Source organism: Molossus molossus, unplaced genomic scaffold, assembly GCF_014108415.1.
Source record: "Molossus molossus isolate mMolMol1 unplaced genomic scaffold, mMolMol1.p scaffold_m16_p_20, whole genome shotgun sequence".
Taxonomy (NCBI): Eukaryota; Metazoa; Chordata; class Mammalia; order Chiroptera; family Molossidae; genus Molossus; species Molossus molossus.
The window spans coordinates 47,995,899-48,013,177 of record NW_023425356.1 but is presented as its reverse complement, the minus strand read 5'-3'; the positions used below and the strand labels follow the sequence as shown (position 1 = coordinate 48,013,177).

The 17,279-nt window shown below is 59.0% G+C and overlaps 1 protein-coding gene across 1 annotated transcript in view; it reads left to right on the top strand.

The window, feature by feature from the left end:
• The window catches only part of TNN (tenascin N), a 38,279-nt gene extending 27,416 nt beyond the window's left edge, over positions 1 to 10,863 (top strand). Inside the window, exons 14-18 of the mRNA XM_036273374.1 lie at positions 103 to 254; positions 4,649 to 4,745; positions 5,554 to 5,721; positions 8,210 to 8,373; positions 10,723 to 10,863. Of these exons, the coding sequence (XP_036129267.1) occupies positions 103 to 254; positions 4,649 to 4,745; positions 5,554 to 5,721; positions 8,210 to 8,373; positions 10,723 to 10,863 (722 nt within the window). The remainder of the gene's footprint in view (positions 1 to 102; positions 255 to 4,648; positions 4,746 to 5,553; positions 5,722 to 8,209; positions 8,374 to 10,722) is intronic.
• The last annotated feature ends 6,416 nt before the right edge of the window (positions 10,864 to 17,279 follow it).

Sequence of the window (17,279 nt, the reverse complement as noted above, 5' to 3'; positions counted from 1 at the left end):
AGTGGCGGGAGGTTATGAATCATTCGTGGGCAAAATAAATGAACTTAAAACAGGGGACTCGCCCACTGCCATAGTGACGCTGCCCCTGTGCTCGGCTCCTAGTGGGTGCCCGGTTCCCGCACCCTTCGGACTGCAGCCAAGTCCAGCAGAACAGTAACGTCGCCAGTGGCCTGCACACCATCTACCTGCACGGCGACGCCGGCCGGCCGCTGCAGGTGTATTGCGACATGGACACGGATGGAGGTGGCTGGATTGTGAGTCTCCCAGAGCCCCGGGCAGCGCCCCTTGGCCCAGGCAGCTCGAGCTCCTTCTCATCCACAGGAGAGAGGGGCTCCGGCGGCCTGCAGCCGTGGTTAGAGGGAGCCCACCCACTGTGCCAACAGGGCCCGGAGAGCTTCACGCTGGGACAGAGCAGGGCGGACAGACTGGGGCTCATAGCTGCAGGGGTCTGGGATTCTCCCCATCTCATCATGCCCCACAGATGTGTGTCACCCTCTCATCATGCCCCACAGATGTCACCCACCTTCTCATCATGCCCCACAGAGGTGTGTCACCCTCTCATCATGCCCCACAGATGTGTGTCACCCTCTCATCATGCCCCACAGATGTGTGTCACCCTCTCATCATGCCCCACAGATGTGTGTCACCCAATTTTCACTCTTCACAGCACTCATAAACATGACGCTAACCCACGTATGACCCCCCCATACACACATGACCCTTACCCAGGTATGACCCCCACACAAAAGCTTTAGGGTACGTGAGCAAGATTCTGATTCTGATTCTACAGATGGGTAAAGTGTGACCACAAGAAGATGTGCCTTGGCCAAGTCACATGAGTTAGTGGCAAAGTTGGGACCAGATTTCAGGACTCCAGCCTCCTCCACGATCATTGGTTTTCCAAGCGGGTGGTGTCAGGTCGCCCGAAACACGTGACCTCTTTGGGGGCTTCGTCCTGAACTGGAGCCCATTGTCCAAGTTCCTCATCCTGGCTCCTGAGCACAGAGCAAGGCCTTTGGGACCTTGACTTGAAGGGCTAAAGCCTGAGAGAGGGACACGTGGCAACGTCTGTCTGCTCCTCTCTGCGAGGTTGTATTCATGGGCCCTTGTCTGCTGAAACCACTGGCACCCTCTCTGAGTGCAGCAGCCTGATCCAGGGCCCGAGGACCTTCCTTGGAGGGCACTGTCCAAACCTCACCTCACCCCAGCCCTCTCCCTGTGCCCGAGCGATGGGCGCCCGCTGCCCGTGTGCATCTCCCTAGCCCTCCCCCTGTGCCCGAGCGATGGGCGCCCACTGCCCGTGTGCATCTCCCCAGCCCTCTCCCTGTGCCGAGCGATGGGCGCCCACTGCCCGTGTGCATCTCCCCAGCCCTCTCCCTGTGCCCGAGCGATGGGCGCCCACTGCCCCGTGTGCATCTCCCCAGCCCTCTCCCTGTGCCCGAGCGATGGGCGCCCACTGCCCCGTGTGCATCTCCCCAGTCCTCTCCCTGTGCCCGAGCGATGGGCGCCCGCCGCCCGTGTGCATCTCCCCAGCCCTCTCCCTGTGCCCGAGCGATGGGCACCCACTGCCCGTGTGCATCTCCCCAGCCCTCTCCCTGTGCCTGAGCGATGGGCGCCCACTGCCCGTGTGCATCTCCCCAGCCCTCCCCTGTGCCCGAGCGATGGGCTCTCACACCCACAACTCAGGGAAGGAGAAAGCTGAGACCATTGTGCTCAAACCATATTCATCTGCACGTTCGCTCAGGGCCGGGAAACTGAGGACTCATGAGCAGCCATGGATAAAATAATACCATCTGATAAGCAGCGGTGAAGAAAACGTATTATCTGCACAGCTGCATCTAATGGCCGAAAGGCAGTCACTGGATTGGATGGGACAAATTCCCAATGGCTTTTTTAAGATATCGGAACAGAAGGCAGCATGGGAGGTCTTCCCCCTGATCAGACCCACAGGGCTGCTCCTGCTGCCTCCCCTCAGCCCGGGTAGCTCGAGCGTCCTGTCTGTTGACGCTGGACGCCAGTCCCTGCCTTTGAGCCTTTCCGAAGGCTGGCTGGCACAGGGAAGGGGCCGGATTTCTTGGGCAGCCTTTAGAGAGAGATCTGCCAGTGTGTCTGCCTGGGCACACCCATGCTTTCCCCCCAAATATTTGAGTGCCTACTATGTGTCAAGCACTGTTTTAATATATATATTTTCCTTTATTGATTTTAGAGAGAGAGGAAGTAAGAGGGAGAGAGAGACAGAAACATCGATGAGAGAGAACATCGACTGGCCGCCTCCTGCACGCCCCTCACTGGGGATCTGGCCCACAACCTGGGCATGTGCCCTGACCGGGAATCGAACCGGTGACCTCTCGGTGCAGGGTCAATGCTCAACCACTGAGCCCCACTGCCTGGCTGGGAGTGTCTTTTGATGCCACGTCTGTGGAACCAGCATTGGTGCCACACCCACCCCTGGGTTCCACCGTCCGTGGCCCAGGGATAGTCCCCGGGAAGGGCCTGGAACCAGCTCTGTGCTGGGGACGAGCACTGGCCTCAGAATGTGGAGAAATGCTTTTTGGAGAGTAGGCTCGGTAGAGCTGGTGTTTCTCGACTTGGCGGAGGCAAGGCGAGGGGTCGCGCTCTGTCCTGGCCTCAGCCCCCCCAGCCGTGGGAACCTTCGCATCTGTACCGTGGCATCATCTCCGCTTGCCCGGAGCCAGGACTTGGCAGATGCGCAGTTGACGACTGTTACCCGAGTGAATCCACGACCGAAGCAGCGAGGGGAGGGGCGTCTCTAGGGGGGCCTTGCGCAAGGGGGCAGGAGAATGGCGACGGTACCGCAGGGTCCCCGGTGGCCCGTCGTGCCCATGTCCTCCTCAGCATTTTGACACAAACCATCTCAGTTGGTGCCCCCGGCCCCGCGGAGGCAGACACTTCCTCACCGTTTGGCAAGGAGCTGACCGAGGCTCAGCCCTGACGGAAAAGACCGACTCACCACCCGCCTGCCAGGCGCTGGCTGGTCTGACGGGTGCAGCCTGGAGCCCGGGGCTTTGCCCGGCCGTGATGCCCGGTTCAGGGCTTCCTGGCCGGCAGGCAGGCACGGGTGCTCCCGTTTGGTGGGAGCTCCCCGGCCTCGGTCCTGCACTGCTGCGGGCCGCCGGCTCTGTCCTCTCCCGTCTCTTCCCGGGGAAGGGCAGAGCACAGACGTTAGGGGGTTCGCCCCACCAGACTCCAGGCGTGTCTCACGTCGAGGCTCGTGCTGGGAAGCGTGGTGGACGGGAGGGAGGCTGGACTGAGTGTGGGCTCCTGCGTTTGAACGAATGCAAAGGAAGGGGGAGGGAGCAGACGCGGGTGCAGCCTTGCGAACCCCTGAGCCATTTCTCGGGGCCGCTGGGACGGCGTTTAGCTCGGCTCTCAGGCCTGCTGTGTAGTATCAGTTCCAATGGCGTGCGGGTGTGCTTAGCTTTGGAGGCCTGTGTAGGTTTATTTCACGTAGAAGAATCCACTCCATCCTGTCTAGAACTGCCTGCCTTCCCCAGACGGAGGGACTTTTGCAAAGAAAGCAGCCCGTGTACCATAAAACAGGAGCCAACTCGGTCTCCGTCCCTTCACGTCTCACTCACGCTTTGCCCCGTCCACTCGGGCTCCTGCCCTCATCGCTCAGTAACAGCCTTTGAGAAAGTCACCAGTGACTCCGTGTCTCTGGATTCCGTCACTGAGTTCCGGGGCCTTTCGGCAGCATCTGGCCCTGGTGCCACGTCGTCCTCTCGGTGACCCCACCTTTTCCCTGTCGCCCTGAGCCTCTGGCTGCTCCTCCTCCCCTCCTTCCCCGGGGGCCGTGGAGGTCCGGAGCCCTGCAGGCCTGACCCGAGCCTCCTCTCCCTCCGGCCCCGTCCTTTCCCGCGGCTCTCTAGTGACCACACGCGGGCTGTGCGGCAGGAATAAGCCGCCACCAGTCCCAACGATCTGAGACGTGAAAGGCTTTTCTCTCATGTGCGGAGTCTTTTTCGGGTTTGGCAGCCATGTCTAAGGGGCGACTCAGGGATTCAGGCCAGTTCCAGCTTGTGGCTTCGCCCTGTCACCATGTGCCCTTCACCAAGGCGTGGCGGGGGGCTCCTGGCAACGGGGAGCCCCACCCCCTCCCTCCTGTGCCCCCACGTACAGCCCCGGGGCTGGGACCAGCCACAGGGCTTCAGCTGCGTGCAGGGAGGCCGACAGGAAGGCCTCGCGTGCTCTTGGGGACAGGACGTGAAACGGGGCTCGGTGGACCCGTCCCGTCATCTCAGACGCGCCCTCACCTCCCAAGCCGAGCCTGTTCTCTCTTTAGGACTCCGGTGCTCACGTTCAGCTGTTGCTATGACATCGTCATGCACCAGGGGATCTCAGAGTGGCTCACGCTTCCCGTGCCCCCCAAGCTCATGGTGCCATCACTAAGCCCCCTTCCCTCAGCGCCCCTGCTCAGTGAACAGCCGTCCAGGGGCGCAGGAAGCCAGACCCACAAGAATCCCCCTGGCCGCCTGCTCTCCCTCAGTGTCGCTCTTAGTCCGTCCTCACCTCTGTCCATCTTACCCTCTGTCTGTCCTCAGGCAGCCCCCAGCCCCAGCTCCTGTCCCCTCTCTCTCTGTGTCACGCTGTCAAGTGTGTCAGAGGGAACGGCCGTCCCCCTCCCCAGGTCTTCCAGAGGCGGAACACCGGGCAGCTGGACTTCTTCAAGCGTTGGCGGACCTACGTGGAAGGCTTTGGGGACCCCATGAAGGAGTTCTGGCTTGGTATGACCTTTGAGACGCCAGGGGGGCTGATGGTGGAGGGGAGATTTCTCCTCGAGAAGCTGGTCAGGCAGCTGGGGGAAGCTGAGCACATTCAGGGAGAGGCCCAAGCGACAGGGGCCCTGAGGGGCCACCGGCCAGCGCGGTGCCGGAGTCATGGCACCGGAAGGTTCCCACGTGCTCTAGGAAAGGGGGGCCTGGTCCCCACAGTCATTCTGCTGGACCGAAGCCCCACGGGATTTGCCTGGATTCCGACCTTATTAAAAACCGAAGGAGCAGAGAAACAGTCCGTCGATGGGATTCGGGGCTGCTGTCAGGCCAAGCTAGTCCCCAAAGCTCAGCCAGCACTGCGGGCACGAGGGCACTGCTCCTCCTCTTTTCCCCCTGCTCCGTCCTCGGGCAATGTGCACGGAGCGTGGGACAGCCGAAGGCGTCCCCTGGGACATGCAGGAAAAAGTCGCGGTCTGGGTATCCGTGCCCGCCGGAGCGGGCGGCCTGCGGTCTGCGTGCTGCGGCATCCCTCCAGAGATGGGAGGCGAGGGGTCGGTCTCACCACCACTGGGTAACACGAGAGGACACCCATGTGGAGAGCTGATGCCTGGGAGAGATGGGGCCGAGGGGGCAGGCTCACCCCGTGAGTGCCCCCGTGCTGCCCCCCGGGGCCGTGGCTTCCACACCCAGCAGCATGACTGCGTCCAAGAACTAACGGGTAGAAAATGAGCCCCTGAACGAGAAAGTGGGGGAAGGCCCCCGTTAGCCGAGGAGGTGAAGGCGAAGGTGACGTTTGGCGGTTGGAATTCCTTGTTTCTAGGACTCGACCGGCTGCATAATCTCACCACGGGCACCCCGACCCGGTACGAGGTGCGAGTGGACCTGCAGACCGCCAACGAGTCGGCCTACGCCGTGTACGACTTCTTCCAGGTGGCCTCCAGCAGGGAGCGCTACAAGCTCAGCGTGGGCAAGTACAGCGGCACGGCAGGTGAGCGGTGTCTGCCCAGGGCCTCGCTTGGTGTGGCCAGGCCTGGTCTGCCGTGGGCCCGGGCCTGGGGATGGACTCTGTTCTGCCCAGGTGATGGGCCTCGTGGACGGTTGGGGCCCTGCTCCCAAAAGGGGGTTGGGGGTAAACAAGTCGTTAAAGCGATCCCGACCGTTGTAAAATCAGAACATTCTATGTTGACCCCCCCCTTGCACCTCCAGCCAGTAAAAACCCTCCTCTTGTACCCCCCCAGTTCGGGGTGCTGCACATGGGCTGGGGGACCACCTTCCACTCGGCCTCAGCAGGGTCCATCCGTGCACGGCTCCGAGAGTGTGTGTTTTTGCTGAAATGCAGACAAAACCAGTGTGGAGCCAGAGAGGAAGCATAGGTCTCGTTAACATCACACAACGGTGATAACACAGGGGCAGGCAGTTCAGCGGAGACCCAGCTGCTCAGGTGCTCGTTTGTGGAGAAAGAGCATCGTTAAGCAGCGACGGGCACACTGGGGGTGCGCGGGGCTGTCTCCTTTAAGACGGGAGGTGTGGTGTTCGCTTCACTGTGATAGTTAAGCCTATATTTATAGTTTAAAAAGCCCAAACAAGTCAGTCTGCCGTTTGCCTTTGCGTATTTTCGACGTTGGTGTAACTAGGCAGGAATGTGTCACCAGCCAGATCGACTGACAGCGTGAGACGTGGTCTCTCCCCTTACACTCACGTGGAAATAGGTCAATAAGAAAAGAAGGTAACTTGGAGAGAGTCTCATAAGTGATCAGGAGACTAAAGAACTCCAGGTGCGTGGAGAAGGTGGGTACGTCGAGGGCAGGCTGGTGGGCTGGGGTCGGATCTGAAAGGAAAGAACTTATATGGGGGAAAGGAAGGGGCTCCCAGGATGGAACAAGGAAAACCCACAGGCCTTCTCAAAATTGTCTGCTCAGCGACCCCTGCTGGTAGAAGACGGAACAGACACTGTGCTCTGAACTGGGCAACAGCTAACGGAACATTTCTTTCAGGTTTTAAGATCTCATTTTTTAAAGATCACATGAATTTTGCATTTGTTCTTGTTTTCCGGGACTTAGCATGGGGCCTGGAGCACAGTCAGTGAGTTTAAAATAAGATATTGCCAGCAGGACATATCTATGCAATCTTAGGGATGTTTTATATTACAAAGAACAATCCCTGAGACCCAAATTGCTTTTATAGGAGTCGGTGAAGGGATGAGCCCGGTGACACGGTGACAGGGAGGGACGAGGTGGGAGGGGTGGGCACTTGGACGGGTCCCTAGAGTCTAGCCTCTGTGAGTGTGTTTCCTGGAGGGACTAGGCGGTGCCCGCCCCCCGGAAGGCTTGTTGCGGGGCTCCCAGGAGGATGTGTTTGTGAAGGCGCTGGGCAAACTCAGATCAGATGTGAGTGTGGGGTTATTATTGTAAAAACAGAACTTAATGAACCTGGGGATTGATGTGGGCCCTATTGCCTTCTGTGAGCCGAATTAAAAAGTGAACTTACAGAAGGATGACAGATGTGATGGAGAAATAGGAGAAAGACAAGTAGAATGATGACAGATGCCCGGACACGGAGACGCGCCGCACTGGGCTGTGGGCTGCGCCCAGGGGGCTCCGGCAGCCCAGGTGTGTCCGAGGTGCGGGCGGGGGTACGGAGCCTCTTCCTCAGCACGGGCTGAGCTGGGCTGTGAGGAGTGGTTAGGGTTCGGACAATGAAGAGCAGAGAGAAACCGGTGGGCCGAGGCACGGAGGGCGGACCTGTCCACTCCACGGGTGGAAGGTGCCTGTGGGGACGGCGCTGGGACTGTGCCTGGGGAACAGCCACGTCCCAGGCCCGCAAAGAAAGGAGGAGAAATTCACGCCGTGTGGCAGGACATCGGAAATGAGGCCTGAGCTGACGTTTCCGTGTCAGGAGGGGTGCGGAGGAGGCTGCTGAGGGTGTAGGCCTGAGAGAAGAGCAGGCAGGGGGAGGGGCAGGGGTGTGAGAGTGACCCGTGGAAGGAAGGGCTGAAGGGGTACAGCAGGACTGGCGGTGGCTCAGGGGTTTCAGGTCTGGGTGGCTGGGAGGGTGGTCGGCCAGAGACAGGGAGGACGGGAAAGGTGCTTAGGTACTGTGGGGGGTCAGGTCTGCTTCTGGGGGTTTGGACCTTTCACACAACTGAGGCTTTAAGTGAAAGTGTTGTGAAGGCAGCCAGAGGCTCCAGGGGAGGCAGGGGCCCGGACTTGGGGGGTGGACCAGGGGGAGGCATGGCTGGACTTGGGGGATGGACCAGGGGGAGGCACAGGACTGGACTTGGGGGGTGGGCCAGGGGGAGGCATGGCCGAACTTGGGGGTGACCCAGAAAACTTGGGGGTGCACCTGGGGCTTTGGGAGGACGGCTGCGTGGCTGCCCGGCTGGGCCTTGCGTTTTCATGCTGGAGGTTTCCCTGCCAGGTCCTCAGCCCCTCAGTGGCAGAACTTGGCCTCTCCCTCTCCTGTCTCCTCTCCTGCAGGGGACGCTCTTACTTACCACAATGGGTGGAAGTTCACAACTTTCGACAGAGACAACGACATCGCCCTCAGCAACTGTGCCCTGACGCATCACGGCGGCTGGTGGTACAAGAACTGCCACCTGGCCAACCCCAATGGCAGATACGGGGAGACCAAGCACAGCGAGGTGGGTGACGGCTCTGCTCAGTTCAGCTCGCGAGTGACGCCCTCCAGGCTGGCGTGCCTGCCCTTCCCCCCCGGAGGTTCCCAGGCGGGCAGTAGGGCTCCTTCCCAAGCTCCATGACCTCGAGGTCAGGGCCCCCTGCCCATCGCTGCAGCCCCTCCCCTGCTCTGCAGTCCCCCGTGGGTGGGTGGGAGCCCTGGGTGTCCACTGCGGAATGCACACACTGTGGGTCCCACCCGACTCACCTCGCCAGCTCACACGTGGACACCGTTGTACACAGCTTGGGCTGTGGGGCTTGAACAGCAGATGTTGTTGGTCACTCCTCCAGGGCTGGGAGTCCAAGATCAGGTGTGCGCAGGGTCAGCTCCCAGGGCGGGCCTTCCTTCCTTGTTTCATGTACGGGGGGGGGGGGGGGGGGGGGTAGGGAAGGGAAGGGGAGGGAAGAGAGAGGGGGATTAAAAGAGGGAGCTCTGGTGTCTCTTCCTCTTTTTTTTTTATCCTCACCCGAGGACATTTTTTCGATATTTTGTTCAGATAGAGTGGGAGGGAGAGAGAGAGAGAAACATCGACGTGAAAGGGACACATCGAGTGGTTGCCACCCGCACGACCCAACCAGGGCCGGGGACAAACTGCATCCGAGGTACGTGCCCTTAGCGGGAACCGAACCCGGGACTCTGCAGACTGAAGGCTGACGCTCTAACCACTGAGCCAAACTGCCCAGGGCTCTTTTCCTCTAAAAGGGCACCAATCCCATCATGGGGGAACTCACCCTCATGACCTCATCTAACCCTGTTTACCCCCAAAGGCCCCTCCTCTTAGCACCTTGACGCTGGGGTCAGGGCTCCAGCATATGCATTTGGGGTGAGGGGGTGCCCGGGGCTACCAACGTGCTGTCCATAGACACACGTTACATTCTTTCTAGCTGTTCTCCCAGTGAAATCAGAGCTGTTCTCCCAGTGAAATCAGAGCTGTTCTCCCAGTGAAATCAGAGCTGTTAGTCTCAAGTCCTTTGATCCCAGGCAAACAGTCTGTTCTGCCCTGGGCCAGACCCGCCTCGGACCCATTTCCCCAGCACCAGCCGGAGCCTGTCCGTTCAGTGCGCTCACAGGGCTGCCCCCCGCCCCCGCAACTTTCCTGCCCGCAGCTTCTCCGACTTCCACGGCCCGTGAACCCCATCCTGACTCCTCACCCCCACCCCGGGCTCTCCTGCCCGCTTCTTCATCCTTCATTTTTTAATTAAAAAAAATTGGTTATTTTTTTGTTTATTGCTTTTAGAGAGAGAGAGAGAGAGAAACATCGATTGGCCGCCTCCTACATGCCCCCCAATGGGGATCGAGCCCACAACCCGGGCATGAGCCCTGACCGGGAATCAACCCGGCGACCTCTTGGTGCAGGGTTGGCGCTCAACCACGGAGCCACACCGGCCGGCCCTCCCCACTGCTTCTGGAGCATTTCATCTTTGTTCCTACGCAGTGTGAATCCCTCCCCTCCGTGAAGTCCCGATGTCCCCATCCTGGGCCCCCAGTTCCCATCCTGGGTCCCGAGGCTGGCCTCCCCTCGCAGCAGTACCCCTGTAAACGTTAGCACACTGAGGTCCAGGGGCTGTGGATGGCCTTGGCCTGACCACGCAGCAGGGGGAGGCCGCGGAGGTGACCCAGGAGTCACGGCGGCAGCCTTGACAGATCAGACGTTGGCAGCGAGCAGCCAGCGTGCCCTGGCCTGTGCCCGAACCACGCCCGTCTTTGCTAATAAAAGACATTCATCCGGTTAATGTGCTCTTCACGCCAGGCGTTTACTTTCTTCCTAATTATTTACCTCACGAATTAAAACACAGAAAACGGGCCGCTTGGGCCCTTCGTTGGCCAGGCTGCGGGGTTATTGAGTGAATTAAATATCGCACTCACCCGTCGAAAGACATAAGATGAAATTTAGTTTTCAGCAGACGGTTCGTTATCCCAGGGCTAATACCTAAATGGTCTAAATTGAAAATGATTTCACACAGTTGGCCAATTAATATGTTTATTTTTGTCCTTAATGTGTTTGGAAAGGAAAAGAGTGACGGAAAGTCACTGTGATGGTTGCAGGCCAGGCTGCCCTGCTGCCCGAGCCCCTCCTGGGCTCCTCCGCCTCCGGCCCCCAGGGGCTGCCAGCAGAGGGCGCCGTCTCTACATCTCTCCTCTCGTGTGTGTGTGTGTGTGTGTGTGTGTGTGTGTGTGTGTGTGTGTGTGTGTGTGACTGCCCCAGTGGAGGTGGCCCTCTGTCCCCCAGCGCCGCGGGTGGGGTGTCCCAGGCACGGACTTCCTGTGTCACCCCCCCCACGCGCCTCTCCTCCATGTTGGCCCTTCGGCGCAGGGGGTGAACTGGGAGCCGTGGAAAGGACACGAGTTCTCCATCCCTTATGTGGAGCTGAAGATCCGCCCTCGCGGCTACAGCGGGGAGCACGCCCTGGGCAGCGAGAAGCGGACACTGGGAGAACATTCCAGAACGTTCTGATGACCCATCCGAGCAGCCCCCGTGTGAGGCAAGACCAGCCTGGGGTTGGGGCTGTGTGAGCGGGGGGAGGGCTGGGTCCTGGGGACTGGCCTGCGGAAGGTGGGGGCACGTCAGCCTCTGGGTGCTGCGATGGATGCATAACGAGCAGCAAAGCCTGTCCCCAAGCTTCAGACCACAGAGGGTGCGTCCCCACCCCCCGCAGCCTCCATCTGGTCTGGGGCTACCGACCAGCACAGTGGTAGCTGTGCAGCCTGTGTGGGGACACCAGCATGGGGACCGAGGGGCTCCAGTCCTCTGCAGGGACAGATAAGTGGGGCGAGGGCAGAAAAACTAGGACCCAGCCCTCGTCCTGGGGGACAACCGGAAATCGGGTTCATTTCAAGCTAATACAAATCTTCTCTCTAGAAAGAAGCACCCAAGAGGCGACCGACCGAGGGGCTGAGGGACCCTGATGTTCGCGACTTCCCGCTGCCTCCGGGTTTTGAGGGAAAAGGTGCAAGTCTCCCTCTTGCAGAAAACTGCCGGTGTTATGAGGAAGAACGAAGGGACCCCAAAGGGACCGAGACGGGTTCGCATCCAGCTGAGCTCGGACTGGCACCAGCGCGCTGGAGGCCCGCGCTCCGTCCGCTGTTGTCATTGCCCCTTCCCAGCTGCTCCCATACCCGCCTTCCTAGGCCTGCCCGTGTTGTGAATAAACCTCACTCACTTCAACGGTAAACAACTGGACTCTCTGAGTAATTGTTCCTCCCAAAGTCTCCTTTCAGCGACTCCCTCCCGTTCCAGCCCCAGCCTCCCTCCCTTGCCGGCCTCCCACTCTCTGGTCCCCTGGGTGTCTGAGAACTTGCTCCGAGTCCAAGCTCATTGCTGGAACTCACTCCAGGTCGGATCCTTTCGGCTTCTTTTCCTGTCACTCCGGGAGGTTTCTCCGTAGGAAAGTCCGCGACCATCGAAGTAAGCCCGATTCCTCTTCAAGGAGAAGATACGGATACACCACTTGATTGAAAGGAAAATGAGCCTTGTGTTCTTTTCCCACACAAGTGCTCCTGAATTCTAGACCCAACCCCATGCCAGGGAGGGCACAGGCTGTGCGTCCCCACGGAGTGTGGTTGGCAGGTCTCGTCCTTGCTGCATGGCAAGGAGGAGTGAGTGGGAAGCAGGACACACGTCCCCTAAACGCTGAGTCTCCCTCCAGGGCCAGGGTGTCATTTATTGGCTCGGCTTCTACCAACCTTTACAATTTTTGCGCCCCCCCCCATCCCCACACACATTGGGCAATGCCATGGTCACTGCTGGATCTCATGGTGGGTGGTTTGAGTGACGGACAGTCCCAGCATGGACTGGACTGGACACGGAGTCAGGAGGAACATGGACTAGACACTGAGCAGGGACACGGGAGAGAAAGCGTCATGGGCATGATGTCTCGAGAGGTAGACAGGGTACCTGGGGGTGATGAAGAGGAGAAAGGGTGGAGTGTGGTGAGTTTGAGGGGGAACGTGGTTTCTGGGTGAGGGGAGGGGTTCCCGGCACAGGGACCAGCTGGAGAGGTGGGCGGGGAGCCCGGTTCGGGATGTGGCCCTCCATCCGAAATCAGCTGGAGCCGCTCTGTTTCCAGGTCCTGCTTCGCCTCCAGGGCCTTTGCTTCAACGAGGCTCAGCTGGGTCCTTTGTGCCTGAGCCTTTTAAAGCCCTGGGAGGTGGTGAGGGAGGTTGGGGCAGGGCAGTGGGCCTGTGTCAGGAACAGGGGGAAGGGGGACAGCTGGGACTGAGGAGCTCTTCAGGAGGGACAACGAGAGGAGCCGAGGCGCATGGTGGTGAAGGCAGGGAGGTCCTTCCCTGGCTGTCTGGAAAAGCTACTGGCTCTTGGCAGTAGCTTCCGCTGGGATCGAGGCCCAGAGTTTGCCGGACAACAAGCTCTCTGCTTTCTTAAATTTTCTTTTTTTTCCTTATTGCTTTTAGAGAGAGAGGAAGGGAGAGGGAGAGAGAGAGAAACATCGAAGAAAGAGAACATGGAATTGGCCGCCTCCTGCACGCCCCCCACTGGAGCTTGAGCCCACAACCCGGGCAGGGGCCCTGACCGGGAACTGAACCGGGACCTCTCAGTCCTTGGGATGACGCTCAATCCACTGATTTTTAACGGACAGTTCTCAGGGATTTGAGGATCATTAAAGCCAGAACATGCTGGAGGAGCCAGGGAGAAAGACAAGAATGACCCAGGAGTTGTGATCGAGAGGAGGCCTCAAAGGAAAAGGACCAGGGGTCCTGTGTGGAGAGAGAGGCTGTGGACAGGGAGAAATGCAAACGGATGGCGTGGCACCAGGAAACGCAAGCACACATTATGAAAAGCTCCTGGTGAAGCCTCATCATTTGCTGGAGCAAGTCCTTCGCAAAGTCCTTCCCCGGTCATTCCCTGAAGCCCTGCACCAGGGCAGGAGAGGACCAGGAAGGGGTTTCTGTCCATGAAGAGCGCAGATCAGTAGGGTTGGGGCCTGCGGTCCTTGCAGGAGATGCGCTGTACCCAGGCCGGCCAGCAGATGGCAGTGTCACCCCACTCCACCACTTCCTCTCCTCCGTAAAGGTGAGTTCTGGGGAGTCCCCACTTTTCTTCCTTCCTGGATAACATGGTCTTGAGACTCAGCCTGTGGGTGCAGCCAGCCTGTGCCTAGTGGTTGTGCCGGCAGTGTGGCCGCTGGACTAGTGCACAAAGCAGGTAACTGGGAAACACCTGGAGAGGTTGCCTAGTGAGCTGGTCTGCAGGGCTGGGTGGTGAGACAGGTGGGGTGGGCGCCATCGGCCTGATGAGAGGTGAGGGGGCGCCCCCGAAAGGGATTCTAGGCAGTTCCTAATATGTCAATAAATCCACTTCCCAGGGTCCTTCGGTAGCTGTTTTGCTTGTTTTGTTTTTTGACGGGGGACATGAGAAAAGCGTTGAAGAAAGTAGGTTCCCAGTTAGCTCACAGAGGCCTGTGTGTTCTCCAATACAGATAAATTGCAGTGCATTTAGAATGAAAGAACTAAAAAGCAAAGGCTTTGCAGTAGTGTGATTTAAATAAAAGAAGACAACACAATGGAATGAAAATAGTTCTTTATTTCAGTAAGTGAAGACAATTAGCTTTAATTAGAGAGGGCTGACGAGGCAGATGGGGCTCGCTGGGGACCATCTGAAGGAGACACTCGGGGACCAGTGGCCTCGGCAGAGCCCTGCACGGTGTCAGGGAGGCGGTCCTGCGGGTGTCAGTCAGCACAGAGGCGCCGGGAGAGGAGTCGGAGGCTTTGCTCCACTGCAGGTCTGGGGAGCTGCTTACCTGCTCTGGGCCCCACTTTCTCCATTTATGAAATGACACCACCCCTGGTTCCACACTGCACCGGTCACTGCAAGAGTCAGATGGGATCTTGAGAGTACTCTGTGTGATATACAGCACTTGAGAGAGCGCCCCCATCTTCCGTCTCCATAACCTCATTCAAAACGCTTGGATTTCCCTTGAGAGAGGTGTATCCCTAGCCAGCTCTGGGGGCCATGAACAGCCACCGGTGGAATTATTGTGGCTCCCCATGGGAGAAAGGGAAGGACAGAGTGAGAAACAGGTTATTAAAGGTGAAGGGGAATCTGTGTGCATTTCAGAACGGGTTCCCTTAGGGATGGTAGGAACTGAGCCGTCAACAGTGGAAAACGGGAGCAGATGAAATCTGGGGGGAACCCTCCAGGGCAGCATTTCCCAATGCTGTTCCTTGTACCCCTTTCTCTTCCAGGTGTGCTAAAAGAGGAGGTTTCATGGCAGTAAGCTTGGAGCAGAGATGCACCTGTTAGAACCTAATGTGACCCGTGCATCGCGGATCTCCAGGGGGAGAGGGGCAGTCAGTATGCAGGGTCTTGCAAATGTATCTGACCACAGAATTTTTGTTTTCTGACTGTCTAGATAATATTTCTCAAGTGTGATTCAGAGACCACTGGCACTTACCTAGAGCGGTGATTTTCCGCCGGCGTGCTGTGACAATTTTTAAAACGTGCAATACCCGACTATTTAGTCAGGAGCACGGACCTCTTTTCCCCTTGATTGTCGAAAAAAGAAAAGAAATGACAACAGCCAACGCAACAATAGCCACCCAGTGTGAATGACTCAAAATTATACCTATTAAAAAAAAAGAAGAAGAAATCGCTCTCCTCTCTCTCTCTCTCTCTCTCTCTCTCTCTCTCTCTGTGTGTGTGTGGGGGGGGAATGGGCGTGGAGTGCTGGGGACACCGGCACCAGCAGGGTTGCCCCGTGGTCTGATCTCCTGGGAGGGGCAAGACCTGTGAGGTGAGGGCAGCTTCCATGTGGGCAGTGATGTAAAACCTGGGACACTTCATCAGAAATATGACCCTAGCGACCATTAAGACTCGGAATGATAAAAATCCCTCATCTGTCCAAGGGGCATGGCAGTCTCAACCCTGACCGATTTGTGGACACCCCCTGAAACCCGGGGAGTCTGCATGGCAGTTCGGTCTGAGGACCTGCGACCCGGCTGGGCTGGTTGCTAGTCACCAGGAGACGCTGATGTAAACGCTCTCCTGGTCTGGCCACCAGGGGGCACTGCCGCCTTAGGGTGACTTGGTTGTGGACGGAGGGGGCCGAGGTGAGGCGGGAGAGCAAGGCTGGTCACTGGTGGTGCGTGGACAGTGCAGCGCTTGGTGAAGTCAGGGATGTACAGCACCCAGGGGGACAGGACGTGTACATTATTTTCGATCCCTGTCTCTTGACTTGTCTGCACCGTAGGACTCTGTGGACTCTTGCTTTCTTCTGGAAAGTTTCTTCCCCTTTGACTTCTAGAACACACGCTCTCGTGGTCTTCCTTCTACCCACGGTGACAACTCACATTTACTGAACATTCACCGTGAGCCCGGCCCTGTGCCAAAGGCTCCGTGTGCATCAGCTCGCCCCCTGCCCCTGCCATCGGCTGGCACCATCATGAAGTCATGGGCCCAACGGACCTACCTGGTGGGAGTTGGAGCTGGTCTCAGAAAACGTGTCAGTCTAGTCCCGCGTCCTAGCGCCCACCCTGATGGTGTCCTTGTTAGGCTGTTCCCACGTCACCACTGCAGGTGGCACAATCAGGTCGAAGGCTCTGCAGATGGGGCCTGCCTTCCCCATCTCCTCCTCCAGACTCTCTGCGCAGCTCCAAGGGGACGTCCCCAGCCCGTCCAGAAACCAGCTGAGAGCTCCCCTCTAGGGAACAGTGACCACCCCGCTGCAGTGCTCGATTTGGTTGCCTGCCCTGCCAACCAGGCTGGGAGCCCCTCGGACAACTTTGTACGGCTGCTCAGCACGTGGCAGAGTCAAAGTGCTCGTGAGGTGTGCGCACACACAGCAGCCCCAGGGACGTGCCACAGCTATGTGGGAACATCCCTTCGCACCTCGGCAGACACCAGCGGTGGTGCTGAAGGGACTGTGTCAGCCTTGGGGTCCTGTGACTTTGAATTTGGGAACACTACTGGGGTTGAAGGCCAAGGAGCCGTGCAGAGGGTCCTGGCGAGGTGATTGCTCAGGCCGTTGCACAGATCCACGTTCATACCCCAAGGTCAGGGCCAAGTCTGGGCACGTGATGCTGCTGGCCTTGAGCTCGGGCCTCCCCTCGGGTCAGCAGCTGCTCCCCCCGGGGTGTCTGGTGTGGGGGTCCTGGTGGAGAGAACAGGGAGCTGAACCGAGTCTCCGCTCTCGGTCCTCAGGTTGGCAGGGGGTGTGCGGTGATGGGCAAGGGGGCCCCGGAGTCCACCCGAACTGCAGAACACCCCCTGCTGTGGGGGACAGGGGCGGAGCCTGCCTTCCTCCGCCCTGCCGCCGGCCAGGTGCTGATCGCTGCCCCAGAGCGTCCGCGCCTGCGCTGTGCCGTGACGTTTCCGTCTAAGAGCTGTATGTGGTGGATGGCGCCATGGACGGTGCAGACATGGAACAGTCCCCCCCAGCCGACTGCGCTGTTCTAGGTGGTTTCTGCTCTGAGGACCAGCCTAGCCTCACTGAGGGAGGGGCCAGGGATCCAGACCACTGCCGGTCAGAACTGAGGCAAAGCTGTGGCCACCTGGGAAGAGACAAATGTCTGTACGCACGCACGTCTCTCAATAGAGGGTTTCGATCTCACCTTCCCAGGGCCAGAGAGGACGCACAGTCTATTTCAGCTCTGCCTTCCCGTTTCCTTTAAGGAGACATTGCCTGGCCTTACTGAAGGAGGGGACGTTGTTTAGGACCTGCCAGGGCACCTCTGCAAGGCCTGGTCCCCGAGGCGCCTGCCTGCGGGCAGAGGACCAGCACATTCCTGGTCCTGTGGCCTGGGCTCTGCGGGGGGGGGGGGGGGGGGGGGCCGCTTCTGTCACCGTCCATAATCCGTGAGTGACGTCCAGGGGAAGGTCACAGAAAGCCAAGAAAGGCACGTCTGACTCCAAGGACG